The sequence below is a fragment of the Pseudophryne corroboree genome, chromosome 9 (genome assembly GCF_028390025.1).
Source record: "Pseudophryne corroboree isolate aPseCor3 chromosome 9, aPseCor3.hap2, whole genome shotgun sequence".
Lineage (NCBI taxonomy): Eukaryota > Metazoa > Chordata > Amphibia > Anura > Myobatrachidae > Pseudophryne > Pseudophryne corroboree.
Window position 1 is genome coordinate 293,030,720 of NC_086452.1, and position 25,987 is coordinate 293,056,706.

The 25,987-nt window shown below is 48.1% G+C and overlaps 1 protein-coding gene across 1 annotated transcript in view; it reads right to left on the minus strand.

Moving 5' to 3' along the window:
• The window catches only part of EP300 (E1A binding protein p300), a 415,411-nt gene that overhangs the window by 276,371 nt on the left and 113,053 nt on the right, over positions 1-25,987 (minus strand). The window contains exon 7 of the mRNA XM_063941527.1: positions 4,407-4,524. Coding sequence (XP_063797597.1) covers positions 4,407-4,524 — 118 coding nt within the window. The remainder of the gene's footprint in view (positions 1-4,406; positions 4,525-25,987) is intronic.

Consider the following 25,987-nt stretch of genomic DNA (forward strand, 5'->3'; position numbering starts at 1 on the left):
GACAGGGACCCTGTTGTAGCAGGTCCCTTCTCAGAAGTAGAGGGCACGGGTCGTCCGTGACCAACTCTTGAAGTTCCGGGTACCAAGTCCTTCTTGGCCAATCCGGAGCCACTAGTATTGTTCTTACTCCTCCTCACCGTATAATCTTCAATACCTTTGGTATGAGAGGCAGAGGAGGAAACACATATACTGATTTGTACACCCAAGGTGTTACCAGTGCGTCCACAGCTATTGCCTGTGGATCTCTTGACCTGGCGCAATACTTGTCCAGTTTCTTGTTGAGGCGAGACGCCATCATGTCTACCATTGGTCTTTCCCAACAGTTTACTAGCATGTGGAAGACTTCTGGATGAAGACCCCCCTCTCCCGGGTGAATATCGTGTCTGCTGAGGAAGTCTGCTTCCCAGTTGTCCACGCCCGGGAAGAACACTGCTGACAGTGCTATCACGTGATTCTCCGCCCAGCGAAGAATCTTGGTAGCTTCTGCCATTGCACTCCTGCTTCTTGTGCCGCCCTGTCTGTTTACATGGGCGACCGCCGTGATGTTGTCCGACTGAATCAACACCGGTTTTCCTTGCAGGAGTGGTTCCGCCTGGCTTAGAGCATTTTAGATTGCTCTTAGTACCAGAATGTTTATGTGAAGAGACTTTTCCAGGTTCGTCCATACCCCCTGGAAGTTTCTTCCTTGTGTGACTGCTCCCCAACCTCTCAGGCTGGCGTCCGTGGTCACCAGGATCAAATCCTGCATGCCGAATCTGCGGCCCTCCAATAGATGAGCCTTTTGCAACCACCACAGAAGATACACCCTTGTCCTTGGCGACAGGGCCACTCGCAGGTGCATCTGAGGATGCGACCCCGACCATTTGTCCAACAGATCCCCTTGGAAAATTCTTGCATGGAATCCGCCGAATGGAACCGCCTCGCAAAAAGCCACCACCCTTCCCAGGACTCTTGTGCATTGATGTACAGACACCTTTCCTGGTTTTAGGAGGTTCCTGACAGGTCGGATAACTCCTTGGCTTTTTCCTCGGGAAGAAAAACCTTTTTCTGAACCGTGTCCAGAATCATCCCTAGGAACAGCAGACGTATCGTCGGAAAACAGCTGCGATTCTTGGAATATTTAGAATCCAGTCGTGCCGTCGAAGAACTACTTTAGATAGTGCTCTTCCGACCTCCAACTGTTCTCTGGAACTTGCCCTTTTTAGGTCGTGCAAGTAAGGAATAATTTAGATGCCTTTTTTCTTTGAAGAAACATCTTTTCGGCCATTACCTTGGTAAAAAGGCCCGGGGTGCCGTGGATAATTCAAACGGCATCGTCTGAAACTGATATTGACAGTTCTGTACCACGAACCAGAGGTACCCTTGATGAGAAGGACAAAATTTGGACATGGAGGTAATCCTTGATGTCCAGGGACACCATATAGTCCCCTTTTTTCCGGTTCGCTATCACTGCTCTGAGTGACTTTATCTCGATTTGAACCTTTTATGTAAGTGTTCAAAACATTTTAGATTTAGACTATGTGTCACCAAGCCGTCTGGCTTCAGTACCACAATATAGTGTGGAAAAATAATACCCTTTTCCTTGTCGTAGGAGGGGTACTTTGATTATCACCTGCTGGATATACAGCTTGTGAATTGTTTCCAATGCTGCCTCCCTGTCGGAGGGAGCCGTTGGTAAAGCAGACTTCAGGAACCTGCGAGGAGAAGATGTCTCGACTCTCCAATCTTTACCCCTGGGATAATACTCGTACGATCTAGGGGTCAACTTGCGAGTGATCCCACTGCGCCCTGAGACTCTTGAGACTACCCCCCCACCTTGAGTCCGCTTGCACGGCCCCAGCGTCCTGCTGAGGACTTGGCAGACGCGGTGGAGGGCTTCTTTTCCTGGGAAAGGGCTGCCTGCTGCAGTCTACTTCCCTTACCTCTATGTCTGGGCAGATATAACTGGCCTTTTGCCTGCATGCCCTCATGGGAAAGGAAAGATTGAGGCTGAAAAGACGGTGTCTTTTTTAGCTGAGATGTAACTTGGGGTAAAAAAGGTTGGATTTCCCAGCTGTTGCTGTGGTCCCCAGGTCCGATGGACCGACCCCCAAATAACTCCTTCCCTTTATACAGCAATACTTCCATCTGCCGTATGGGATCTGTATCACCTGACCACTGTCGTGTCCCTGACATCTTCTGGGAGATATGGACAACGCACTTATCTTGATGCCAGAGAGCAAATATCCCTCAGTGCATCTCACATACATATATATAGAATGCATCCTATTAAATGCTGTACATGAATAAAATATTTTCAGTCAGGGAATCCGACCAAGCCAACCCAGCACTGCATCTCCAGGCTGATGGCGATCGCTGGTCGCAGTATAACCACCGTATGTGTGTATATACTTTTTAGGATATTTTTCCAGCTTCCTATCAGCTGGCTCCTTGAGGGCGGCCGTATCTGGAGACGGTAACGCCACTTGATAAGCGTGTGAGCGCCTTATCACCCTAAGGGGTGTTTCCCAACGTACCCTAATTTCTGGCGGGAAAGGGTATAACGCCAATATTTGCTATCGGGGTAACCCTACGCATCATCACACACTTCATTTTATTTTATCTGATTCAGGAAAAACTACAGGTAGTTTTTTCACTCCCACATAATACCCTTTCTTGTGGTACTTGTAGTATCAGAAACACGTAACACCTCCTTCATTGCCCTTAACGTGTGGCCCTAATGAGAAATACGTTTGTTTATTCACCGTCGACACTGTATTCAGTGTCCGTGTCTGTGTCTGTGTCGACCGACTGAGGTAAATGGGCGTTTTTTTTTTTTTTTTTTAAAAACCCCTGACGGTGTTTCTGAGACGCCTGGACCGGTCCTAATAGATTGTCGGCCGTCTCATGTCGTCAACCGACCTTGCAGCGTGTTGACATTCTCACGTAATTCTCTAAATAAGCCATCCATTCCGGTGTCGACTCCCTAGAGAGTGACATCACCATTACAGGCAATTTCTCCGCCTCCTCACCAACATCGTCCTCATACATGTCGACACACACGTACCGACACACAGCACACACACCGGGAATGCTCTGACAGAGGACAGGACCCACTAGCCCTTTGGGGAGACAGAGGGAGAGTCTGCCAGCACACACCAAAAACGCTATAATTATATAGGGACAACCTTATATAAGTGTTTCTCCCTTATAGCATCTTTTATATATATACAATATCGCCAAAATCAGTGCCCCCCCTCTCTGTTTTAACCCTGTTTCTGTAGTGCAGTGCAGGGGAGAGCCTGGGAGCCTTCTCTCCAGCTTTTCTGTGAGAGAAAATGGCGCTGCGTGCTGAGGAGATAGGCCCCGCCCCTTTTTCGGCGGGCTCGTCTCCCGCTATTTTTGAAGTTAGGCAGGGGTTAAATATCTCCATATAGCCTCTGTGGGCTATATGTGAGGTATTTTTTGCCTCTAATAAGGTTTTTATTTGCCTCTCAGAGCGCCCCCCCCCAGCGCTCTGCACCCTCAGTGACTGTTGTGTGAAGTGTGCTGAGAGGAAAATGGCGCACAGCTGCAGTGCTGTGCGCTACCTTTATGAAGACTCAGGAGTCTTCAGCCGCCGATTTTGGACCTCTTCTCTCTTCAGCGTCTGCAAGGGGGCCGGCGGCGCGGCTCCGGTGACCATCCAGGCTGTACCTGTGATCGTCCCTCTGGAGCTAGTGTCCAGTAGCCAAGCAGCAAATCCACTCTGCACGCAGGTGAGTTCACTACTTCTCCCCTAAGTCCCTCGTTGCAGTGATCCTGTTGCCAGCAGGACTCACTGTAAAGTAAAAAACCTAAGCTAAACTTTCTCTAAGCAGCTCTTTAGGAGAGCCACCTAGATTGCACCCTTCTCGTTCGGGCACAAAATCTAACTGGAGTCTGGAGGAGGGTCATAGGGGGAGGAGCCAGTGCACACCACCTGATCTGGTAAAAGCTTTACTTTTTTGTGCCCTGTCTCCTGCGGAGCCGCTATTCCCCATGGTCCTTTCAGGAACCCCAGCATCCACTTAGGACGATAGAGAAAAACTACATGAGCAGTAGACGAAGCAACAATCTACAGAAAATTTAAGCAGGGCATTTTAACTGGTTCACCACATTTTTTAACATGGCATTTTCAAAGTTAAACCACAGCCTTCTATAAAAGATATACAAAGATTTCCTTCCATTTCACCATAATTACTTTCCTAAAAACGAAGTCATTAAGGTGTTTCAATGGAACATGATACTCTTCCATGTTCACTAAATAAGTATCTCTATTTAGGTTTATTGGTCAGAAAACCTCAGTGTTTGAAAAAGAATGTGTCCTTAAGAAGCAAACCAGTAACAAAAGTATCCTTGTGCACGCTCATTACACAAAACTTTGTTGTAGATTTGTAAAGGCTTACCCTGCTATTAGCAGACTCATACATGTCCCCTTCGACTTTGCGAGCATAGGCTACAAGATTCTCCATCCGCCTGTCTTTCAATGCAGCGGGGTCAGGAGTTGGGAATATGGCTTGAACACTACAATTGGAATACAAAATCCATTAGTTCTAAACACAAATTACTTACATCTCATGTTACACAGTCTAAGAATGTCAACAACAAATGAGAGGTACATTGACCTAAATTAGTAGATGCCACACTATTTAACTGAAAGTTACATAACGCAGCTTTATTTGGTAAAATAACACTCACCCTAAAATACCATATTAAGCTCTCAATTTTTCTGATGAAGAAGAAGAAGAAGAAGAAGAAGAAGAAGAAGAAGAAGATGAAGATGAAGAAGATTTATGGTAAGAACTTACCCTTCTTAAATCTCTTTCTGCGAGGTACACTGGGTTCCACAGGGATAACATCGGGGTGTAGAGTAGGCTCTTGATTCAAGGCACCAACAGGCTAAAAGTTTTGACTGTTCCCAAGATGATCAGGAGTAGTACTAGGTAGACATGCAGTCTTAGCAGATGCAAAAGTCAGCAACAATCTTGTTGAGATCCTCACCAAAGAGGATGTTTCCTTTAAACGGGAGCACCACCAGGGTTTTCTTAAGAGTCCAAGTCTACCGACCAGGACCGCAATCAGAGAATACGGCGAGCCAAAATGGATGTCGTAGCAGCCTTGGCCACCAGAACACCTCATCTGAAGCTGCTTCTTTAATGTAATGAGATGTTGTGACAATATAAGAGAGACATTGTCTGGCATGATCAGAAAAATTGGACAGAAACTATTTCTTGAGCCCACGCCTCCATAGCTTCTGCGGCCCAAGTAGCCGCAATGGTGGGTCTATGCGCAGCTCCTGCAAGGGTATAGATAGCTTTTAAGCAGCCCTCCACCCGCCTATCCATCGGTTCCTTGAGAGAAGTGACTGTAGTGACACACAGAGTAGATGACACCAGCCGAGCGATTTGCAAATCCACCGGCCGTGGCGTTTCCCAATTTTTACTCAATTCTGCCGCAAGGGAATAGCGGGCTAGCATCTTCTTGGGCGGGGTGAATTTCTTTCCTGGGTTCTCCCAGGATTCCTGACGTATGTCAAAAGAGGTCAGAATGAGGTAAAACTAATTTAGTAACCTTCTGACGTTTGAACCTGCCCGGTTTCTTCGATGTAGTAGCAGGCTCAGGATCATCATCAATCTGAAGAATGAGCCTGATAGCTTCTAATAGATAAGAAACATCCACCTGTGAATCAGATTCCCCATCAGAAACGTCACGATCAGAGTCTGAGGGGTCAGTATACACGCCATCTTCATCGGAAGAGGTATCCGAAACATGCGTGGAAGAGAGGAAATAACAGCCTGCTTAGAGAACTTGTTAGGTTTAGTCTTAGGTGGGCGAGGGTCAGGAACACTTTTACCCAAAGAGTTATTCAATTGCTGTAACTGAGTGGACAGAGCATCTGTCCATGGCGGATTAACTGCAAGGACCATATAAGGCTGATAAAGAAAAGGATGTCCCACAGGGGGCGCGAGTCTAGTTACCAGCGTAGTCAGTAAATTAGAAAAGGCAGCCCAAGGTAGGCCCTGATGTGCGCCTGTTGTTACAAACTGACTGGGGGGTACAGAACCCCCAAAACCTGAACCCTCAGCAGCCATGTTATCCTCCAATGCATCCGGGACATCATAACCGTACATGGAGGAATCAGACCCAGACCTATCGCCTCCTGTAGCTGACATGATATGAAAGCATAAACCACAGCCGACAGTACAATATCAGCAAATATAATACCTAACACAAAACCCCCCGTGCAGTGTGACAGCACAGACAATGTCTCAATGCACAATAAAAACTGGATGAATATCACAGGGTACTTGTACTAAATAACCCTGAAGTATGCACTTGATCTTAACACGGTCTAAACGACATGTAGAATACTTAAGTGTCCTGTAAATGCACAGCGCTGATGAGGCAGGCGGCTTTACAGAGGAGGCATCACCCAGCAGTCCCAGAATCAGCGCAGCTGTGTGTAATGGCGCCTAAATGCTGACAGGGAGTGAGGAAGACAGATGCAGCTCCAGGGCGGGAACATTTACTCTAAATGGTGCCCAGGGGCTGGGGGAGGGGCTACAGGCCAGAGCCTCATCTCATTGCTGGACTTCACCACCGGGTGCTGCGGCCCTTAATAAAATGGATTATATCCTAATCCGACCTGTGCCCTTGCCCTGGTGGTCTAGTGGGGTCCATGTACTGTCACAGTGTCCACGTCAGCGCGCGCGGCCTGCCTCCTAATGGCCACGGCAGATCGCGGTTTCGAGCGGGTCCAGCCTGAGGGCCCTCTTACCTCCTCCCCGAGTGCGGCCACGCGATCCCAGAGAACTTCGGTTAGTGTATGCGCCCTGGGTGAAGAACCAGAGCCTCCGCTGTAAGTATCCGGCAACCAGGGACGCGGGAGCATACAGCGCCGCTGGGGGAGGTGATGGAGCTGCAGCAGGAGATATCAGAATGATATCTAGCACTAGAGTGCCTCTGCTGTAGTCCTTGAAGTCTTCTATCTTCTTTAAATAGCTCTTCTTAGGGCTGCTGGAAAGAGCGGTCTTTGGATGTGGTACGGGCTCTCCGTATCTATGTGAAGTCTGATTCTCTTTGTACTGTTTGGTTTTCACAAACATGGCTGGCCTGCTAACAAGCAGACCATGGCCAGATGGATTAGAATGGTGATTGCACATGCTTATGTACAGGCTGGACTTCCAGCTCCTGTTACCATCAAAGCCCATTCTACTCGGTCTGTTGGACCTTCTTGGGCGGCCACCCGTGGTGCGACCCTTGAACAATTGAGCAAGGCAGCTACGTGGTCCTCAGTGAACACGTTCATAAGGTTCTATGCCTTCGATACTTCCGCCTCCCAGGATGCTTCCTTTGGACGCCTGGTTCTTGTGCTCGCTACAGTGCGTCCCCTCCCACAAGGAACTGCTTTAGGACATCCCCGATCTTATTCCCTGTGGAATACCAGTGTACCCCGCTGCAAGAAAAGGAGATTTATGGTAAGAACTTACCCTTGTTAAATCTCTTTCTGCGAGGTACACTGGATTCCACAGGGCTCCCACCCTGATGCACTTAGCTTCTTTGGGTTGGTATAGCATTAGCCGCTGATACCTTCTCCTGTCGTGAGAATGTGGCGTCTGTGGCTACTGACTGTTGCTGTCTCTTTTACCTGTTACTGCATTGGACTGGTTAACAAAACTAAGCTCCTGTTGCCGGAGGCAGGGTTATAGAGGAGGCGGCGCTGAGCATCTTGGGAACAGTCAAAGCTTTTAGCCTGTTACTGCCTCGGATCAAGATCCTACTCTACACCCCCGATGTTATTCCCTGTGAAATATCAGTGTACCCCGCTGCAGAAAAAAATATAATGACTCAATAACATTGATTTAGCTGTATTGAAAACTCATGTTTAAAAAGCTCCCAGCGTGTAATGAGAGAGAGGTGGTTATACCCGGGGGTACATATTAAAATTTACTGTATGCTCGTAATATTGGTCAATGTGCAGGACAGTGGAGTACTATGGGTATATGAGGTGGATCGAAAAGCATTGGTCTGCAGCTCAAACTCCTCCCCTTTATACCCCGACTGGCCAGTGGCACAAAAAATGTTACCCAACAAAGCTCAAAGTGCCGGAAGACACTAGCTAAGAAGATCCAGTCTCATAACCAAGTGCCATGGGAGTGCCGCTAGCATGCTGAGGTGGTCTACGTACCATGATCTCTGAAGCTAATCTGGGGCCACCAGAACAACACAAAGCTCTTCCAGCACTTTTGGAATCAGTGCTATGGGAGATAAAAAAAAATGTATTCGGGTCACAGGTCCTAGCACAGTATTGTTCCACTTTGTGGTTCAGCCTGGACACCATGTTGACGTTCTGCTGACCTCACCCGTTCACCAACTGAGTGAAGATCTAGGGGTGGAAAGACCATTAATCCAGAATTAGATCCTGCCGGCTGAGGTAATCAGCCTTCCACTGCGCAATTCGACAAGTCTCTCTCATGTCCTCAGCATTCTTTATGCCGCTTAGTGGTTTAAATATGCCACTGCAGTAACATTGTCTGACTGGGTTCTTACCACCTCCAGGTTGAACCGGGCTGTATCGAGACACTGAACGCTACCATTAGCTGGAGGACACTCTCTGACTATTCAAACACACCTGAAAACAAGATTTTTGGTACTTACCAGTTGAATCTCTTTCTCGGACTTCATCTGCGGGACACTTCTTACCATGGGGATAGTGAGGGATAGAGGCATTGGCACTTAATGAGCTAACTTTTTAGCGTTGTATAAGCTCCTGCCCTCCAACCCCATCCTCCATTTGAACTGCCTGTAAAAGGTTGTATAAACAGCTACTGGCATCCTTCACATATATTCATTCAAAAAAGGAGGTACTGTAATGTCCCCCAAGTGTAGTCAGAAAAAGATTTAACGGTTAGAACAAAATACTTTTCCTCTTTCCTTTATCTGGGAGACACTTTTTACCATGGGGAGAAAACATTAAAATATGGTTGATCAAGGTTTCAAATACAGGATTCAATATTTTTTTCATTAAAACATTAATGCAAAAATAAAAAATACATAAAATAATGGTGTAAACTAAAAAGTAATAGTTATGGTAGACTTACCATTGTTAACGCTTTCTGTGAAGTACATAGGTTCCACAGGGAAAATATCGGGATGTAGAGATGGATCTGGATCCAGGCACCAACAGGTAAAGCTTTAGCTGTCCCAGGATGCAACGGGTCCCTCATCTATAACCCCTGCCTCTAGGCACTGTGAGCTCAGTTTTGTTAACCAGTTTAACGCAATGTCCATCGAATACGGTCCACAGACACAGAGCGCTAACCACATCCAAAGAATGATCTTTAGCCGACAAATCCGAAGAGATAAAGGCCAGGACCACAATCTCTGGTTAAAGGTGAAAAGAGGAAACCACCTTAGGGAGGTAACCAGGTCTAGTTCGGAGAATTGGTCTTTCGCGGTGGAAAAACAAAAAGGATGGACAACATGACAGTGTACCAAGTCCGAAACCCTCCTTGCAGAGGCCATAGTCATTAAGAAAATAGGATTTTAATACCTACCGGTAAATCCTTTTCTCCTAGTCCGTAGAGGATGCTGGGGTCCACTTCAGTACCATGGGGTATAGACGGTTCCGCAGGAGCCATGGGCACTTTAAGACCTTTCAAGGGTGTGAACTGGATACCAGCTCACACCTCAACCATGCCACACAACATGGCATTCAACATGACACGCCAACAGGCATGAACCATTTACAGCAACATGCTGAAAACAAATTAAAAACTTGTGTAACTATAAAGAACAAACTGCTGGTAAAGTACGCACTGGGTCTGGTGCCCAGCATCCTCTACTGACTAGGAGAAAAGGGATTTACCGGTAGGTATTAAAATCCTATTTTCTCATACGTCCTAGAGGATGCTGGGGTCCACTTCAGTACCATGGTGTTATACCAAAGCTCCTGTACGGGCGGGAGAGTGCAGATGACCCTGCAGCACCGATTGACCAAACTTGAGGTTCTCATCGGCCAAAGTGTCAAACTTATAAAATTTAGCAAATGAGTTTGACCCTGACCAAGTAGCTGCTCGGCAAAGTTGCAAAGCAGAGATGCCCCGGGCAGCCGCCCAGGATGAGCCCACTTTCCTAGTAGAATGGGCCATCACAGACTTCGGTACCGGCAAGCCTGCCGTAGAATGAGCGTGTTGAATTGTCCCTCTGATCCAGCGCGCAATGGTCGGCTTATAATCAGGACACCCAATCTTGCTGGGAGCATACAGGACAAACACAGCCTCTGTTTTCCATAACCGAGCTGTTCTTGCAACATAAATCTTCAAAGCTCTTACCACATCTAGAGACTGTGACTCAGTGAAAGTGTCAATAGCTACTGGCACCACAATAGGTTGGTTTATGTGGAAGGACGAAACCACCTCTGGAAGAAATGGTTGACGAGTTCTTAACTCTGCCCTATCTTCATGGAAGATCAGGTAAGGGCTCTTGTGAGACAAGGCCCCCCAACTCAGACACCCGCCTTGCGGATGCCAAGGCCAAAAGCATCACCACTTTCCAAGTGAGAAACTTCAAATTCTATCTCTTGCAGAGGTTCAAACCAATCTGTTTGAAGGATCTGCAACACCACATTAAGGTCCCATGGTGCCACTGGAGGCACAAATGGAGGCTGGATGTGCAGAACGAACCCCTTTTATGAACGTCTGAACTTCTGGAAAGGAGGCCAATTGTTTTTGAAAGAAAACTGATAAGGCCGAAATCTGGACCTTGATTGACCCCAATCTAAGGCCCGCATCCACACCAGCCTGGAGAAAACGTCCCAACTCAAACTCTTCCGTAGGAGCCTTCTTGGATTCATACCAAGACACACATATTCTCCAAATACAGTGGTAATGTTTAGACATTACTCCTTTCCTGGCCTGAATAAGAGTGGGGATGAATTCCTTGGGAATACCCTTTCGGGCTAGGATGCGGCACTCAACAGCCATGCCGTCAAACGTAGCCACGGTAAGTCTTGATACACACACGGCCCCTGCTGTAGTAGGTCCTCTCGAGGAGGAAGAGGCAGAGGATCTTCTATGAGCAACTCCTGAAGATCTGTATACCAAGCCCTCCTTGGCCAGTCTGGGGCAATGAAGATTGCTCAAACTCTTGTTGTTATTTTTTTGAGAACTTCTGGAATCAGTGGAAGTGGAGGGAACACATATACCGATTGAAACACCCACTGGGTCACCAGTGCATCCACTGCTACTTCTTGAGGGTCTCTCGACCTGGAACAATATCTCTAAAGCTTCTTGTTTAGACGAGATGCCATCATGTCTACTTGAGGAACTTCCCAAGACTTGTCACCTCTGTGAAGACTTCTTGGTGGAGGCCCCACTCTCCTGGATGGAGATAGTGTCTGCTGAGAAAGTCTGCTTCCCAGTTGTCCACTCCCGGAATGAAAATTGCTGACAGAGCTCTTACATGTCTTTCTGCCCAGAGGAGAATCCTTGTCACTTCTGCCATTGTCGCTCTGCTTTTCGTTCCGCCTTACCCGTTTATGTACGCGACTGCTGTTACATTGTCCGACTGCATCTGCACGGGATAATCTTGAAGATGTACCGCTTGTAGAAGGCCGTTGTAAATGGCTCTCAAATCCAGAACGTTTATGTGAAGGCAGGCTTCCTGACTTGACCATTTTCCTTGGAAGCTTTCCCCCGTGTGACAGCTCCCCAGCCTCGGAGACTTGCATTCGTGGTTATTAGGACCCAGTCGTGAATCCCAACCCTGCGTCCCTCTAGTAGGTGAGAACTGTGTAGCCACCACAGGAGCGAAATCCTGGCTTTGGGGGACAGGATTATTCCGGTGCATGTGTAGGTGGGATCCGGACCACTTGTCCAACAGGTCCCACTGGAATACTCTGGCATGAAATCGGCCAAACTATATGGCCTTGTAGGCCGCTACCAATTTTCCCAACAACCGAATGCATTGACGGATCGACACGCTTGTTGGTTTCAATATTTGTTTGACCATTTTCTGGATTTCCAGAGCCTTTTCCACCGGAAGAAAGACTCTCCGTACTTCTGTGTCCAGAATCATCTCTAAAAAGGACAATATTGTTGTCGGTTCCAACTGCGACTTTGGAAAATTCATGATCCAACCGTGTTGTTGGAATATTGACAGGGAGAGTGCGATGTTCTGCACCAACTGTTCCCTGGATCTCGCTTTTATCAGGAGATCGTCCAGACAAGGAATTATATTGACTCCTTTTTGACGAAGGGGGATCATCATCTCCGCCATCACCTTGGTGGATACCCTCGGTGCTGTGGAGAGTCCGAACGGCAACGTGTGGAACTGGTAATGGCAATCTTGTATTGCGAATCTCAGATAAGCTTGGTGAGGATAAATGGGAACATGCAAGTAAGCATCCTTTAGGTCTACTGACACCATAAAGTCCCCCTCCTCCAGACTGGAAATCACTATCCTCAGGAATTCCATCTTGAACTTGAACCTTTTCAGGTAGAGATTCAGATTTTTCAGGTTTAAAATCGGTCTGACCGAGCCGTCCGGCTTCAGAACTACGAAGAGGCTTGAATAAAAACCTTCTCCTTGCTGTGACAAGGGTACCAGGACAATGCCCTGATCCTGACAATTTTTGAATTGCCGTGGTTACTGCCTCTCTTTCTGGAAGAGAAGCTGGCATGGTCGATTTGAAAAATTGGCATGGGGTGACGTCTTGAAACTCTAGTTTGTACCCATGGGACACTATTTGTAAGACCCATGGGTCCAGGCCAGATTGAATCCAGAGTTAACTGAAAAGTTTCAGACGTGCACCCACCCGAGCAGACTCCCGCAAGGGAGCCCCAGCTTCATGCTGCAGATTTGGCAGAAGCAGGGGTAGACTTCTGCTCCTGCGATCCGGGAGACGCTGCGGATTTCTTTCCTTTTCCCCTTCCTCTACCTGCAAAAAAGGGAGAACCTTTGGCCTTTTTCTATTTGTTGGGCCGAAAGGACTGAATGTGAGAGTGATGTGTCTTTGTTGCCGGTGTAGGAGCATAAGGCAAGAATGTCGACTTACCTGCGGTAGCCACAGAGTCTAACGCATCCAGCCCATCACCAAACAAGGCCTCACCTTTATACGGGAGAGCCTCCATATTTCTTTTGGAATCTGCATCAGCATTCCACTGGCGAATCCACAACGCCCTCCAAGCAGATACTGCCATGGTAGCGGTTCTTGATCCCAAGAGACCAATATATTTTATGATTTCTAGCACGTACGCAGCAGCCTCTTTGATATGACCTAATGTTAGGAGTATCTCGTCTCCATCTATTGTGTCAATGTCTAATGACAAGTTTCCTGACCACTTCTCAATAGCACTACTCACCCACGCACAGACAATGGTAGGCCTGAGTAGTGTCCCATTGGCCACATCAATAGATCACCTCACTCACTTGCGCCTGTCGGCTCCTTAAGTGAAGCCATTCAAGGCGCAGGGAGAAACACCTTTTCTCTTTTAGGACAAGGCCCTGTCTAAAATGCGGGGTGACTCACACCTTTTGGAAAAAGGTAAGCTGCCTGAATTCCTTTTGGGAATCTGAAATTTCTTTTCAGGTTAAATCAGACTCCCTCCAAGAGACTGTTCAACTCCTGAGTTTGAGGGAAAATTACATTACTAAAGTAAACCCTCTACTTGTGGTAAAAGAGGGGGCTTCGTAACTTCTAACACCACCTTTATAGCTAAAACATGTTTTGAATGCTTTTTTGCTAACTTAGGACCTATTCCCCTGGAATCACTAGTGTCGACACAGGAATCAGAGTCCGTGTCGGTATCAGTTTGTACTACTTGTGCAAATTTGTATGTGACCCAGAGGGTCCCTGTGGATGAAAGGCAGAACTATTAAAAATCCTATCTTCAACAGATTTTCAATTTTCTGTATGAGATTCAGTCCAAACTCTTACTGATATGATTCACACTATCATGTAACCTTTCACCAAGTCAGGCTCTTGGTGTCATATTACACCTCTGTGTCCCTAACATGTCTCCCACAGATGAAGAGTTTCCTGCCACAGACATGTCACACACATGCACAACCACACCACAGACACTCCAGGACTTATAGGGGACAGACCCACAGTAAAATCTGTCCGAGGGACACAGATAGGATTTGCCAGTTCACAACCCAGCGCCAGTTACACAAAGTCTGTGAACACAAAATGCCCACTGACATGCAGCGCTTTTATAATGTTAATCACCCAATTATATAGCACCAAATTCACTGTATCCCCCCCTGTTTTGCACCCCGATACTTGTTCAGCAGTGGAGGAGGACCAGCATTCTTCTCTGCAGTATGGAAGAGCGAAAATGGCGCTGAGCAGTGTTTCTTCAATGGCGTGTTTCTCCTCAGCTTTTACGAGGTCATTTTTTATACTGGCGGGGGTAGGACTGTGCCTAAGCAACTTATGCCCCTTATTTATGCCAGTTTCCATAGGTTTCATGCTTCCCAGGCCCCCCACCCCCCCCCGGCAGTGCCTGTGTATGTGTGGGCAACATGGCGCGCTGCACTCCCGCCAGCCACGTGGTACCTTTAGCCATCACTTTCTTGACTGAAGATCTGTCTTCTAAACACTCACCTGTCTTCTGACTTCTGGCACTGAGGGGGGTGACGGCGTGCTGTGGGAGTGAGCATCTAGGCACGGCTAGCGTTCAGTTCCCTTCAGGAGCTAATTGGTGTCCTGTCAACCAGAAGCAGAGCCATGAAACTCTTTAGGAAGTTGGTTCCTACTTCTGCCCCCTCAGTCCCACGAAACAGGTAGACTGTTGCCAGCAGTTCTCCCTGAAAATAAAAAACCTAACAAGTCTTTTCAGAGAAACTCAGCAGAGCTCCTCTGGAGTGCATCCAGTCTGCCCGGGCACATTTCTAAAACTGAGGTCTGGTGGAGGGGCATAGAGGGAGGAGCCAGTTCACACCCTTGAAAAGTCTTAAAGTGCCCATGGCTCCTGCGGAACAGTCTATACCCCATGGTACCGAAGTGGACATCAGCATCCTCTAGGAAGTATGAGAAAAAATAAGATTTTACTTACCGATAAATCTATTTCTCTTAGTCCGTAGTGGATGCTGGGACTCCGTCAGGACCATGGGGATTAGCGGCTCCGCAGGAGACAGGGCACAAAAATAAAAGCTTTAGGACAAGGTGGTGTGCACTGGCTCCTCCCCCTATGACCCTCCTCCAAGCCTCAGTTAGGATACTGTGCCCGGACGAGCGTACACAATAAGGAAGGATTTTGAATCCCGGGCAAGACTCATACCAGCCACACCAATCACACCGTACAACTTGTGATCTGAACCCAGTTAACAGTATGACAAACGTAGGAGCCTCTGAACAGACGGCTCACAACAATAACAACCCGATCTTTTTGTAACAATAACTATGTACAAGTATTGCAGACAATCCGCACTTGGGATGCACTACGCCCAGCATCCACTACGGACTACGAGAAATAGATTTATCGGTAAGTAAAATCTTATTTTCTCTGACGTCCTAGTGGATGCTGGGACTCCGTCAGGACCATGGGGATTATACCAAAGCTCCCAAACGGGCGGGAGAGTGCGGATGACTCTGCAGCACCGAATGAGAGAACTCCAGGTCCTCTTTAGCCAGGGTATCAAATTTGTAGAATTTTACAAACGTGTTCTCCCCCGACCACGTAGCTGCTCGGCAGAGTTGTAATGCCGAGACCCCTCGGGCAGCCGCCCAAGATGAGCCCACCTTCCTTGTGGAATGGGCCTTGATAGATTTAGGCTGTGGCAGGCCTGCCACAGAATGTGCAAGTTGAATTGTGCTACAAATCCAACGAGCAATCGTCTGCTTAGAAGCAGGAGCACCCAGCTTGTTGGGTGCATACAGTATAAACAGCGAGTCAGATTTTCTGACTCCAGCCGTCCTTGAAATATATATTTTCAATGCCCTGACAACGTCCAGAAACTTGGAATCCTCCAAATCGCTAGTAGCCGCAGGCACCACAATAGGCTGGTTCAGGTGAAACGCTGAAACCACCTTAGGCAGAAACTGAGGACGCGTCCGCAGTTCTGCCCTGTCCGAATGGAAAATCAGATATGGGCTTTTATACGATAAAGCCGCCAATTCTGACACTCTCCTGGCTGAAGCCAGGGCCAGTAGCATGGTTACTTTCCATGTAAGATATTTCAAATCCACCGATTTGAGTGGCTCAAACCAATGGGATTTGAGAAAATCCAAAACTACATTAAGATCCCACGGAGCCACTGGGGGCACAACCGGGGGCTGTATATGTAGTACTCCTTTTACAAAAGTCTGGACTTCAGGAACTGAAGCCAATTCTTTCTGGAAGAAAATCGACAGGGCCGAAATTTGAACCTTAATGGACCCTAATTTGAGGCCCATAGACAATCCTGTTTGCAGGAAATGTAGGAATCGACCCAGTTGAAATTCCTCCGTCGGGGCCTTCCTGGCCTCACACCACGCAACATATTTTCTCCAAATGCGGTGATAATGTTGTGCAGTCACTTCCTTCCTGGCTTTTACCAGGGTAGGGATGACCTCTTCCGGAATGCCTTTTTCCCTTAGAATTCGGCGTTCAACCGCCATGCCGTCAAACGCAGCCGCGGTAAGTCTTGGAATAGACACGGTCCCTGCTGAAGCAGGTCCCGTCTTAGAGGTAGAGGCCACGGATCTTCCGAGAGCATCTCCTGAAGTTCCGGGTACCAAGTTCTTCTTGGCCAATCCGGAGACACGAGTATCGTTCTTACTCCCCTTTGCCGTATAATTCTCAGTACTTTTGGTATGAGAGGCAGAGGAGGAAACACATACACTGACTGGAACACCCACGGTGTTACCAGAGCGTCCACAGCTATTGCCTGAGGGTCTCTTGACCTGGCGCAATACCTGTCCAGTTTTTTGTTGAGGCGGGACGCCATCATATCCACCTTTGGTTTTTCCCAACGGTTCACAATCATGTGGAAGACTTCTGGATGAAGTCCCCACTCTCCCGGGTGTAGATCGTGTCTGCTGAGGAAGTCCGCTTCCCAGTTGTCCACTCCCGGAATGAACACTGCTGACAGTGCTATCACATGATCTTCCGCCCAGCGAAGAATCCTTGCAGCTTCTGCCATTGCCCTCCTGCTTCTTGTGCCGCCCTGTCTGTTTACGTGGGCGACTGCCGTGATGTTGTCCGACTGGATCAACACCGGCTGACCCTGAAGCAGGGGTTTTGCCAGGCTCAGAGCATTGTAAATCGCTCTTAGCTCCAGGATATTTATGTGAAGAGACATCTCCAGGCTTGACCACACTCCCTGGAAGTTTCTTCCCTGTGTGACCGCTCCCCAGCCTCTCAGACTGGCATCCGTGGTCACCAGGACCCAGTCCTGTATGCCGAATCTGCGGCCCTCTAACAGATGAGCACTCTGCAACCACCACAGAAGAGACACCCTTGTCCGTGGAGACAAAGTTATCCGCTGATGCATCTGCAGATGCGATCCGGACCATTTGTCCAGCAGATCCCACTGAAAAGTTTGTGCGTGGAATCTGCCGAATGGAATCGCTTCGTAAGAAGCCACCATTTTTCCCAGGACTCTTGTGCATTGATGCACAGACACTTTTCCTGGTTTTAGGAGGTTCCTGACATGTTCGGATAACTCCCTGGCTTTCTCCTCCGGAAGAAACACCTTTTTCTGAACCGTGTCCAGAATCATTCCCAGGAACAGCAGACGTGTCGTCGGGGTCAATTGAGATTTTGGAAAATTCAGAATCCACCCGTGCTGTTGCAGCACTACTTGGGTTAGTGCTACTACGTCCCCCAGCTGTTCTCTGGACCTTGCCCTTATCAGGAGATCGTCCAAGTAAGGGATAATTAATACGCCTTTTCTTCGCAGAAGAAACATCATTTCGGCCATTACCTTGGTAAAGACCCGAGGTGCCGTGGACAATCCAAACGGCAGCGTCTGAAACTGATAATGACAGTTTTGTACTACAAACCTGAGGTACCCTTGATGTGAAGGGCAAATTGGGACATGCAGGTAAGCATCCTTGATGTCCAGGGACACCATAAAGTCCCCTTCTTCCAGATTCGCTATCACTGCTCTGAGTGACTCCATCTTGAACTTGAATTTTTGTATGTACAGGTTCAAAGATTTCAGATTTAGAATAGGTCTTACCGAGCCGTCCGGCTTCGGTACCACAAATAGTGTGGAATAATACCCCTTTCCCTGTTGTAGGAGGGGTACCTTGACTATCACCTGCTGAGAATACAGCTTGTGAATGGCTTCCAATACCGTCGCCTTGTCTGAGGGAGACGTTGGCAGAGCAGACTTTAGGAACCGGCGAGGGGGAGACTTCTCGAATTCCAACCTGTAACCCTGAGATACTACCTGCAGGATCCAGGGGTCCACCTGTGAGTGAGCCCACTGTGCGCTGAAATTCTTGAGTCGACCCCCCACCGCCCCTGAGTCCGCTTGTAAAGCCCCAACGTCATGCTGAGGGCTTTGCAGAAGCCGGGGAGGGCTTCTGCTCCTGGGAGGGAGCTGCTTGGTGCACTCTCTTACCCTTTCCTTTGCCTCGGGGCAGATATGACTGTCCTTTTGCCCGCCTGTTCTTATAGGAACGAAAGGACTGCGGCTGAAAAGACGGTGTCTTTTTCTGTTGGGAGGGGACCTGAGGTAAAAAGGTGGATTTCCCGGCTGTTGCCGTGGCCACCAAATCCGATAGACCGACCCCAAATAATTCCTCCCCTTTATACGGCTATACTTCCATATGCCGTTTGGAATCCGCATCACCTGACCACTGTCGCGTCCATAAACTTCTTCTGGCAGATATGGACATCGCACTTACTCTCGATGCCAGAGTGCAAATATCCCTCTGAGCATCTCGCATATAAAGAAAAGCATCCTTTAATTGCTCTATAGTCAATAAAATACTGTCCCTATCCAGGGTATCAATATTTTCAGTCAGGGAATCCGACCAAACCACCCCAGCACTGCACATCCATGCAGAGGCGATGGCTGGTCGCAGTATAACACCAGTATGAGTGTATATACTTTTCAGGGTAGTTTCCAGCCTCCTATCATCTGGATCCTTGAGGGCGGCCGTTTCAGGAGACGGTAACGCCACTTGTTTTGATAAGCGTGTGAGTGCCTTATCCACCCTAGGGGGTGTTTCCCAGCGCGCCCTAACCTCTGGCGGGAAAGGATATAATGCCAATAACTTCTTTGAAATTAGCAGTTTTCTATCGGGGTTAACCCACGCTTCATCACACACTTTATTCAATTCCTCTGATTCAGGAAAAACTACAGGTAGTTTTTTCAGACCCCACATAATACCCCTTTTTGTGGTACTTGCAGTATCAGAGATATGCAAAGCCTCCTTCATTGCCATGATCATATAACGTGTGGCCCTACTGGAAAATACGTTTGTTTCTTCACCGTCGACACTAGATTCGGTGTCCGTGTCTGGGTCTGTGTCGACCGACTGAGGTAAAGGGCGTTTTACAGCCCCTGACGGTGTCTGAGACGCCTGGACAGGTACTAACTGGTTTGCCGGCCGTCTCATGTCGTCAACTGATTTTTGTAACGTGCTGACATTATCACGTAATTCCATAAACAAAGCCATCCATTCCGGTGTCGACTCCCTAGGGGGTGACATCACCATTACCGGCAATTGCTCCGCCTCCACACCAACATCGTCCTCATACATGTCGACACACACGTACCGACACACAGCAGACACACAGGGAATGCTCTTATCGAAGACAGGACCCCACTAGCCCTTTGGGGAGACAGAGGGAGAGTTTGCCAGCACACACCCAAGCGCTATAAATATATAGGAACAACCCTACAGAAGTGTTGTTTCCTTTATAGCAGCTTAATATATCAATATCGCCAAAAAAGTGCCCCCCCTCTCTGTTTTTTTACCCTGTTTCTGTAGTGCAGTGCAGGGGAGAGTCCTGGGAGTCTTCCTCGCAGCGGAGCTGTGCAGGAAAATGGCGCTGTGTGCTGAGGAGATAGGCCCCGCCCCCTATTTCGGCGGGCTCTTCTCCCGGTGTTTGAGACCTGGCAGGGGTTAAATACATCCATATAGCCCCAGGGGCTATATGTGATGTATTTTTAGCCAGAACAAGGTATTATCATTGCTGCCCAGGGCGCCCCCCCCCCCCAGCGCCCTGCACCCTCAGTGACCGCTGGTGTGAAGTGTGCTGACAACAATGGCGCACAGCTGCAGTGCTGTGCGCTACCTCATGAAGACTGAAAAGTCTTCTGCCGCCGGTTTCTGGACCTCTTCACTTTTCGGCATCTGCAAGGGGGTCGGCGGCGCGGCTCCGGGACCGGACTCCATGGCTGGGCCTGTGTTCGATCCCTCTGGAGCTAATGGTGTCCAGTAGCCTAAGAAGCCAATCCATCCTGCACGCAGGTGAGTTCACTTCTTCTCCCCTAAGTCCCTCGTTGCAGTGAGCCTGTTGCCAGCAGGACTCACTGAAAATAAAAAACCTAATAACTTTTTCTAAGCAGCTCTTTAGGAGAGCCACCTAGATTGCACCCTGCTCGGACGGGCACAAAAACCTAACTGAGGCTTGGAGGAGGGTCATAGGGGGAGGAGCCAGTGTACACCACCTAGTCCTAAAGCTTTTATTTTTGTGCCCTGTCTCCTGCGGAGCCGCTAATCCCCATGGTCCTGACGGAGTCCCAGCATCCACTAGGACGTCAGAGAAAGAGGATTTTGGTACTTACCGATAAATCCATTTCTCTGAATCCTCTAGGGGACACTGGAACAGTCTTAGACATTAGGGGTGTGAAGCTTGCAACCGGAGGTGTGGCACAATCTAAAATTAGCATTGTCTGCACAGCCGGCCCCTCCCCCTTCACATCCCTCCTCCCTCAGTTTGAAAAATTTGACTGAGAATAGGACATGATACTATAGCACAAGGCGAGGAACCGAACCTTACAACATTTCAAACAGCATCCAAGAAACTTCTTTAAGCGAAAAACTAACGCTGTTTGTACGAACTGTATGAACAAGAACGTTGAACACAGCAGGCTGACAGCACCGAGGCGGGCGTCCAGTGTCCCCTAGAGGATTCAGAGAAATGGATTTATCGGTAAGTACCAAAATCCTCTTTTCTCTTTCATCCACTAGGGGACACTGGAACAGTCTTAGACATTAGGGGACGTCCCAAAGTGATCCCCCAGGGAGGAAGTGCTGTCTTTTGTCTGCAAAACTAAACGTCCGAACTCAGAATCTTCGGACGCAACAGTATCAAACTTGTAAAATTTAGCGAACGTGTGGACTGAGGACCACGTCGCCGCTCTGCAAAGGTGAGTAGTGGAAATACCTCTGGCAGCCGCCCATGGGGCACCCACTGATCGGGTGGTATGAGCACCCGCCTGAACCGGAACCTGTTTGCCACAGGAATATAAGCATGCCAAATGGCAAGACCAATCCATCTAGACAGACTGCTTAGATGCTGGCCAGCCCTTCTTTGGCCCATCATAAAGACAAACCAAAAGTCCGACGTTCTGAAGGACGACGTAACTTGTACGTACACCCGTAACGCTTAGACAACATCCACAGACACGTCCCCATCTGCGAGACCCTGGAGAGATGGGACCACAATTGGCTGGTTTACGTGAAACCCCGAAACAACCTTAGGAAGGAAATCTGCTCTTGTACGGAGCTCTGCCCTATCCTCATGAAAAAGTAAAAAAGGGACTTTTACACGATAAGGCTCCCAACTCAGAAACCCGCCTGGCCGAAGCCAATGCAAGCAATAATACGACCATCCAAGAGAGCTATGTCAGGTCAGTCCTTGCTAACGGCTCAAAAGTTGGTGATCCAAATTCCAACACTCAATTTAAGTCCCAAGGTGTAGCGGGAGGATGAAAAAGGGGGTTGGATTCTCAGAACCCCCTGTAGAAAGGGTTGAACCTCTGGCAAGGATGCTAACCTCTGTTGAAGTAGGATGGAGAGAGACAAAACTTGAACCTTCAGAAAGCCCAGCCTCAGTCCTATATGTAGACCGGCCTGAAGGAAAAGTAGAAATCATGATAAGTGGAAGTTCGTAGAATTCCACCCACATTCGACACCAGTCCATATTTCTCTTCCAAATCCTGTAGTAGTGCATGGCTGTGACCGGCGTTCTAGCGGCCATCATCGTAGGCATGTCCGTTCTTGGTATCCCTCTGTTTCTTAAGATATGGGTTTCAATGGGTACGCCATTATACGCAGCCTGTTCAGGTCTGTGTTAGAGCGGTCCCCGAGATGACAGGTCCTGTCTCTGAGGTAATCGCCAAGGATCTTCTGCTAGTAACCCTTGCAGGTCTGAGTACCAACTCCTGCGGGGTCAAGCTGGTACGATTAGAATCGCCTACACTCGTTCTCGGTTAACCGTTTCAGAACCCTGGGTATGAGTGGAAAAGGTGGAAAAATGGAAATCCTCTGGTAACACCATGGACGTGTTAATGCGTCCATTTCGTTTGCTGTTGGATCTCATGTCCTGGACACATATCTGGGCAGCTGATGGTTTTGCCGAGATGCCGTTAGGTTCACCTGAGGTAGACCCCATCTCCACACCACCCTATCGAAAATTCGTGGATGCAGGCACCCTTTTCCCTGGAATGAACACCTCCGAGAGGATGGTGTTTCACCTCGCTGCCCCCAACAAGATCTTTGTGGCCTCCTTTAACACCATCCCGCTTTTATTTCCTTCTGGACGCTTCATGTAAGCCGTCGTTGTGATAATGCTAGACTGTACTGACTAAGTCTTTGGTTAAGAGAAGCGCCTTGTAAAACGCTCTCAGGTCAAGAATGTTTATGGGTAGTCTGCCCTCCCGTAACGTCCATCTGCCCTGAAACTGACGTTTCAGCAGGACAGCTCGGATTCTGCGATGTAAAAAGCCAGTGCGACCTGCTCTTTGAGCAATGAGGGTCATCTGGAATGGTTGGGAGTTAAGTCTGCAATACTGCAGAGCCCCCAAAGACGGCACCATCTTCCCGAGGATTTGTACCCCAGGTATAGAGAAACAGTCTGTGCCTGTAGTCCTTGAGCCACCAGACTCTGTATGTCCTGGATCTTGCCGTCTAGTAGGTCTACCCTCAATTTTACTGTTTTCAAGATAAGACCTGGAAAGTGAATCCTTTGAATTGGCATGAGGTTGTATTTCTGGAAATCACAATCCATCCCTGTTGAGAAATATCAGCTGTTCTTGGAAGGTGCCCCAGATCAGCAGATCATCTAGACGAGGTACGATCGGGACCTCTAACCTTTTAAAACTTGCGACCCTTCTCTTCCAAAATCTTGGGGCTGAAGATAGACCGAATGGTAAGGCCCCAACTGGCAATGATCTTTCACCAGCACGAATCTAAGTACTTGGTGAGGAGTCCAAATCAGAATATTCCATTATGTCCAAAGACACTGACTCCTCCGGGTTAAGGTCTGCAATGACCGATTGGATTGAGTCCATCTGTGGGCACGACAAACAAGATTTGAAGAGAACCCTGAGAATAGGGATGTTAATAGTAATGTCGCTCCCCGGTGGGTATAAAACCTGGGGGTTCACGCATTACGGGCGGACACGGTATGCGTCAGGCCACAGGCAACCGTTGTGTAGTAATTTCCGAATGGTCTTCGGTAATGCCTTCGCCTTTGAATGGAATGACAGCTTAGGCACTGTCAATATCTATCGTTAATATATGGAGATAAAACCTGCTGATACAAACTTCTCTTCTCCATCTTCGGACTCGGTCTACCTAGACCTTTCCAACCTTTACCCCTCCCATAGGGGGTCCAAGGTGAGCCATGACTACTGGCTATTAGGAATAGTCTCTCTAGCACGAGACTAAGAACCAAAATAGGTTAATAATGGACCAGAATAACTGCAACTGTCTATGGGTATATATTTCTATAATACCCGGTAGACAGAGATATGGGATCACTCCTCTCTGTCCTAAAATAAATGGACCAAAAGAAGGCTTCCCCTCCCAGGGAAATTGCCTCCCAACCGGTAACTATATCTTCTTTACCGAAACACGAACCTCCTAGGTCACTGTGAGGTCATGCAACTATAAAGTTGGATTGTCATGTCAATGGCAACCTACCTCGACTTTTTTTTTTTTTTTTTTTTTGTGGGACTGCCATAATAAAGAATGCCCCCTTAACAGACTAGGCAAGGGAAACTCCTCCCATTCATATGGGATCCTTTCCCCTTCTGTGGAATCCGAAAGTCTGTTAGTCATAGAAATCATTGAGAGATATAGCCCAGATCGGGCTGCTAACGTTGTTAGCCTGTAAGTATAAGTGGTTAACTCCCAGACATATTCCGCTAGGTAAAAACAGTATTTGGGAGTCTAGAAGCATTTACTGGCCTCCTCTAGTTGTTTACGCCTGTAACTCCTTTACGAGAGCCAGCCTCCTTTTTCCACTCCTACTGTAGGGTAGGAAGGGGTCTCCGTATTGTTGTCATTTTCTTATACCCCTGCGAATGGAGTAATTCTAACTATGAATTACTCTGTTTTCAAAAGGACCGCAGCCCATAATTAAATGTTAAAATACAGTATATGTCAGGGTATGTTTTCCGACCGTGACGGATTACTGCCCCTTGTTTGTGTGCCCATTTTTAGAGTTGCACACCCCAGGGGAGTTAACTTTAGTGCACCTTTCTTTGAGCAACCACAGTAATTCTTGCGGTCCTATTTACCTTACCGAATACATACCACTCAGCCTGACTATCACCTATTCGACTAGGAGGAGAAAGGCCGTAGAAATATTGGGAGCCCTGGAAATCTGAGACCCTCTTCTTCCGGTATAATAGGAAGAGGTCATTTAACTGCCTTGCGCACAGTTGTTACTGCCTGCGCGGGTGGCATTAACCTGATAAATTCTTCCATCGTCTGAGAATCCTGCAGCCCATTCAGAGTGCTGTTTGTGGGATTCCGCCATTTCCGTGAAGATCCCCAACATAATAGGTCTTGGTTGGTGCTTTAGACATATTGACTAAATCCCATCCCAGGCCAGTCTGCAGTGCTTTCACCCTTTAAACTAGGAAGAGAAAGACTGACGGATAAATAAAGCAAAGGTAAACTGGATTCAAGTGGCTGGATATTATCAAAAGGTTTTTAGAGAAAATAATGTTTGTTTGTTTGTTTTTTTAAATACCAGCCGTTCTGCAACCCAACGCACATCCAACTGTGATTCTGCTTCGATGTTGTGGTTGACGAACCATCGCTTCTTTTTATTTTCCACAGGATCCTTTAATAGAATCCCTTGAAAATATAACTTAAAAATTGTATGTTTCCCCTTCTGTCATTACAGGAGATCATTTTCAGTACCATAAGTGTTAACAGCAGAGGGAGCTCTTTCTAGTGTGATATCCCTCCCTCTGATCCAACTGGTTTGCTTAAGGATAGGGGGCGTTTCTTCCCCCTAACCCTATTTGGCGCCTGCACCATCCTTTTAAGATGGCCGCAATTGAAATGTTTTTTTTTTTTGTGACTTCTACAGACAACATAAAACTGTACCTTAGGGAATAGCAGCCCTCTGTGCCCCTATCTTCTATCTGGGGACGCTGCTCACTGTAAGTCGGGTAGAAACTCCGGCCAGGCGCACGCGCTCCCCGCTGCGCCGCTGACTCCATTATCTCCCCGCCGCCGTGATTAACATCGTTAGTGGTGGCTGAGGATCTTCCGGCCGCCGCTATGAGCGTGCAGCTGGGCCTAAGGCAGGCAGAAAGCTCCGGTCAGGCGCACGCGCTTGCTGCGCCCCACCGCTGTCCTACTGATCCACAGTGTCAGCTAAGGATCCGAGGCGGGTGGAAAACTCCGGTCAGGCGCACGCGCTCCCTGCTGCGCCGCTGACCGTGATCTCCCCGCCGCTGTCAAATCGCAAAACATTCAGTGAAATGAAAGGCTAGAACCACAGACCTCTAGCTACATAGGCAGTGACCCTACTACTAAGCCACAATGCCTGCCTTGGTGGCTGAGGATCTT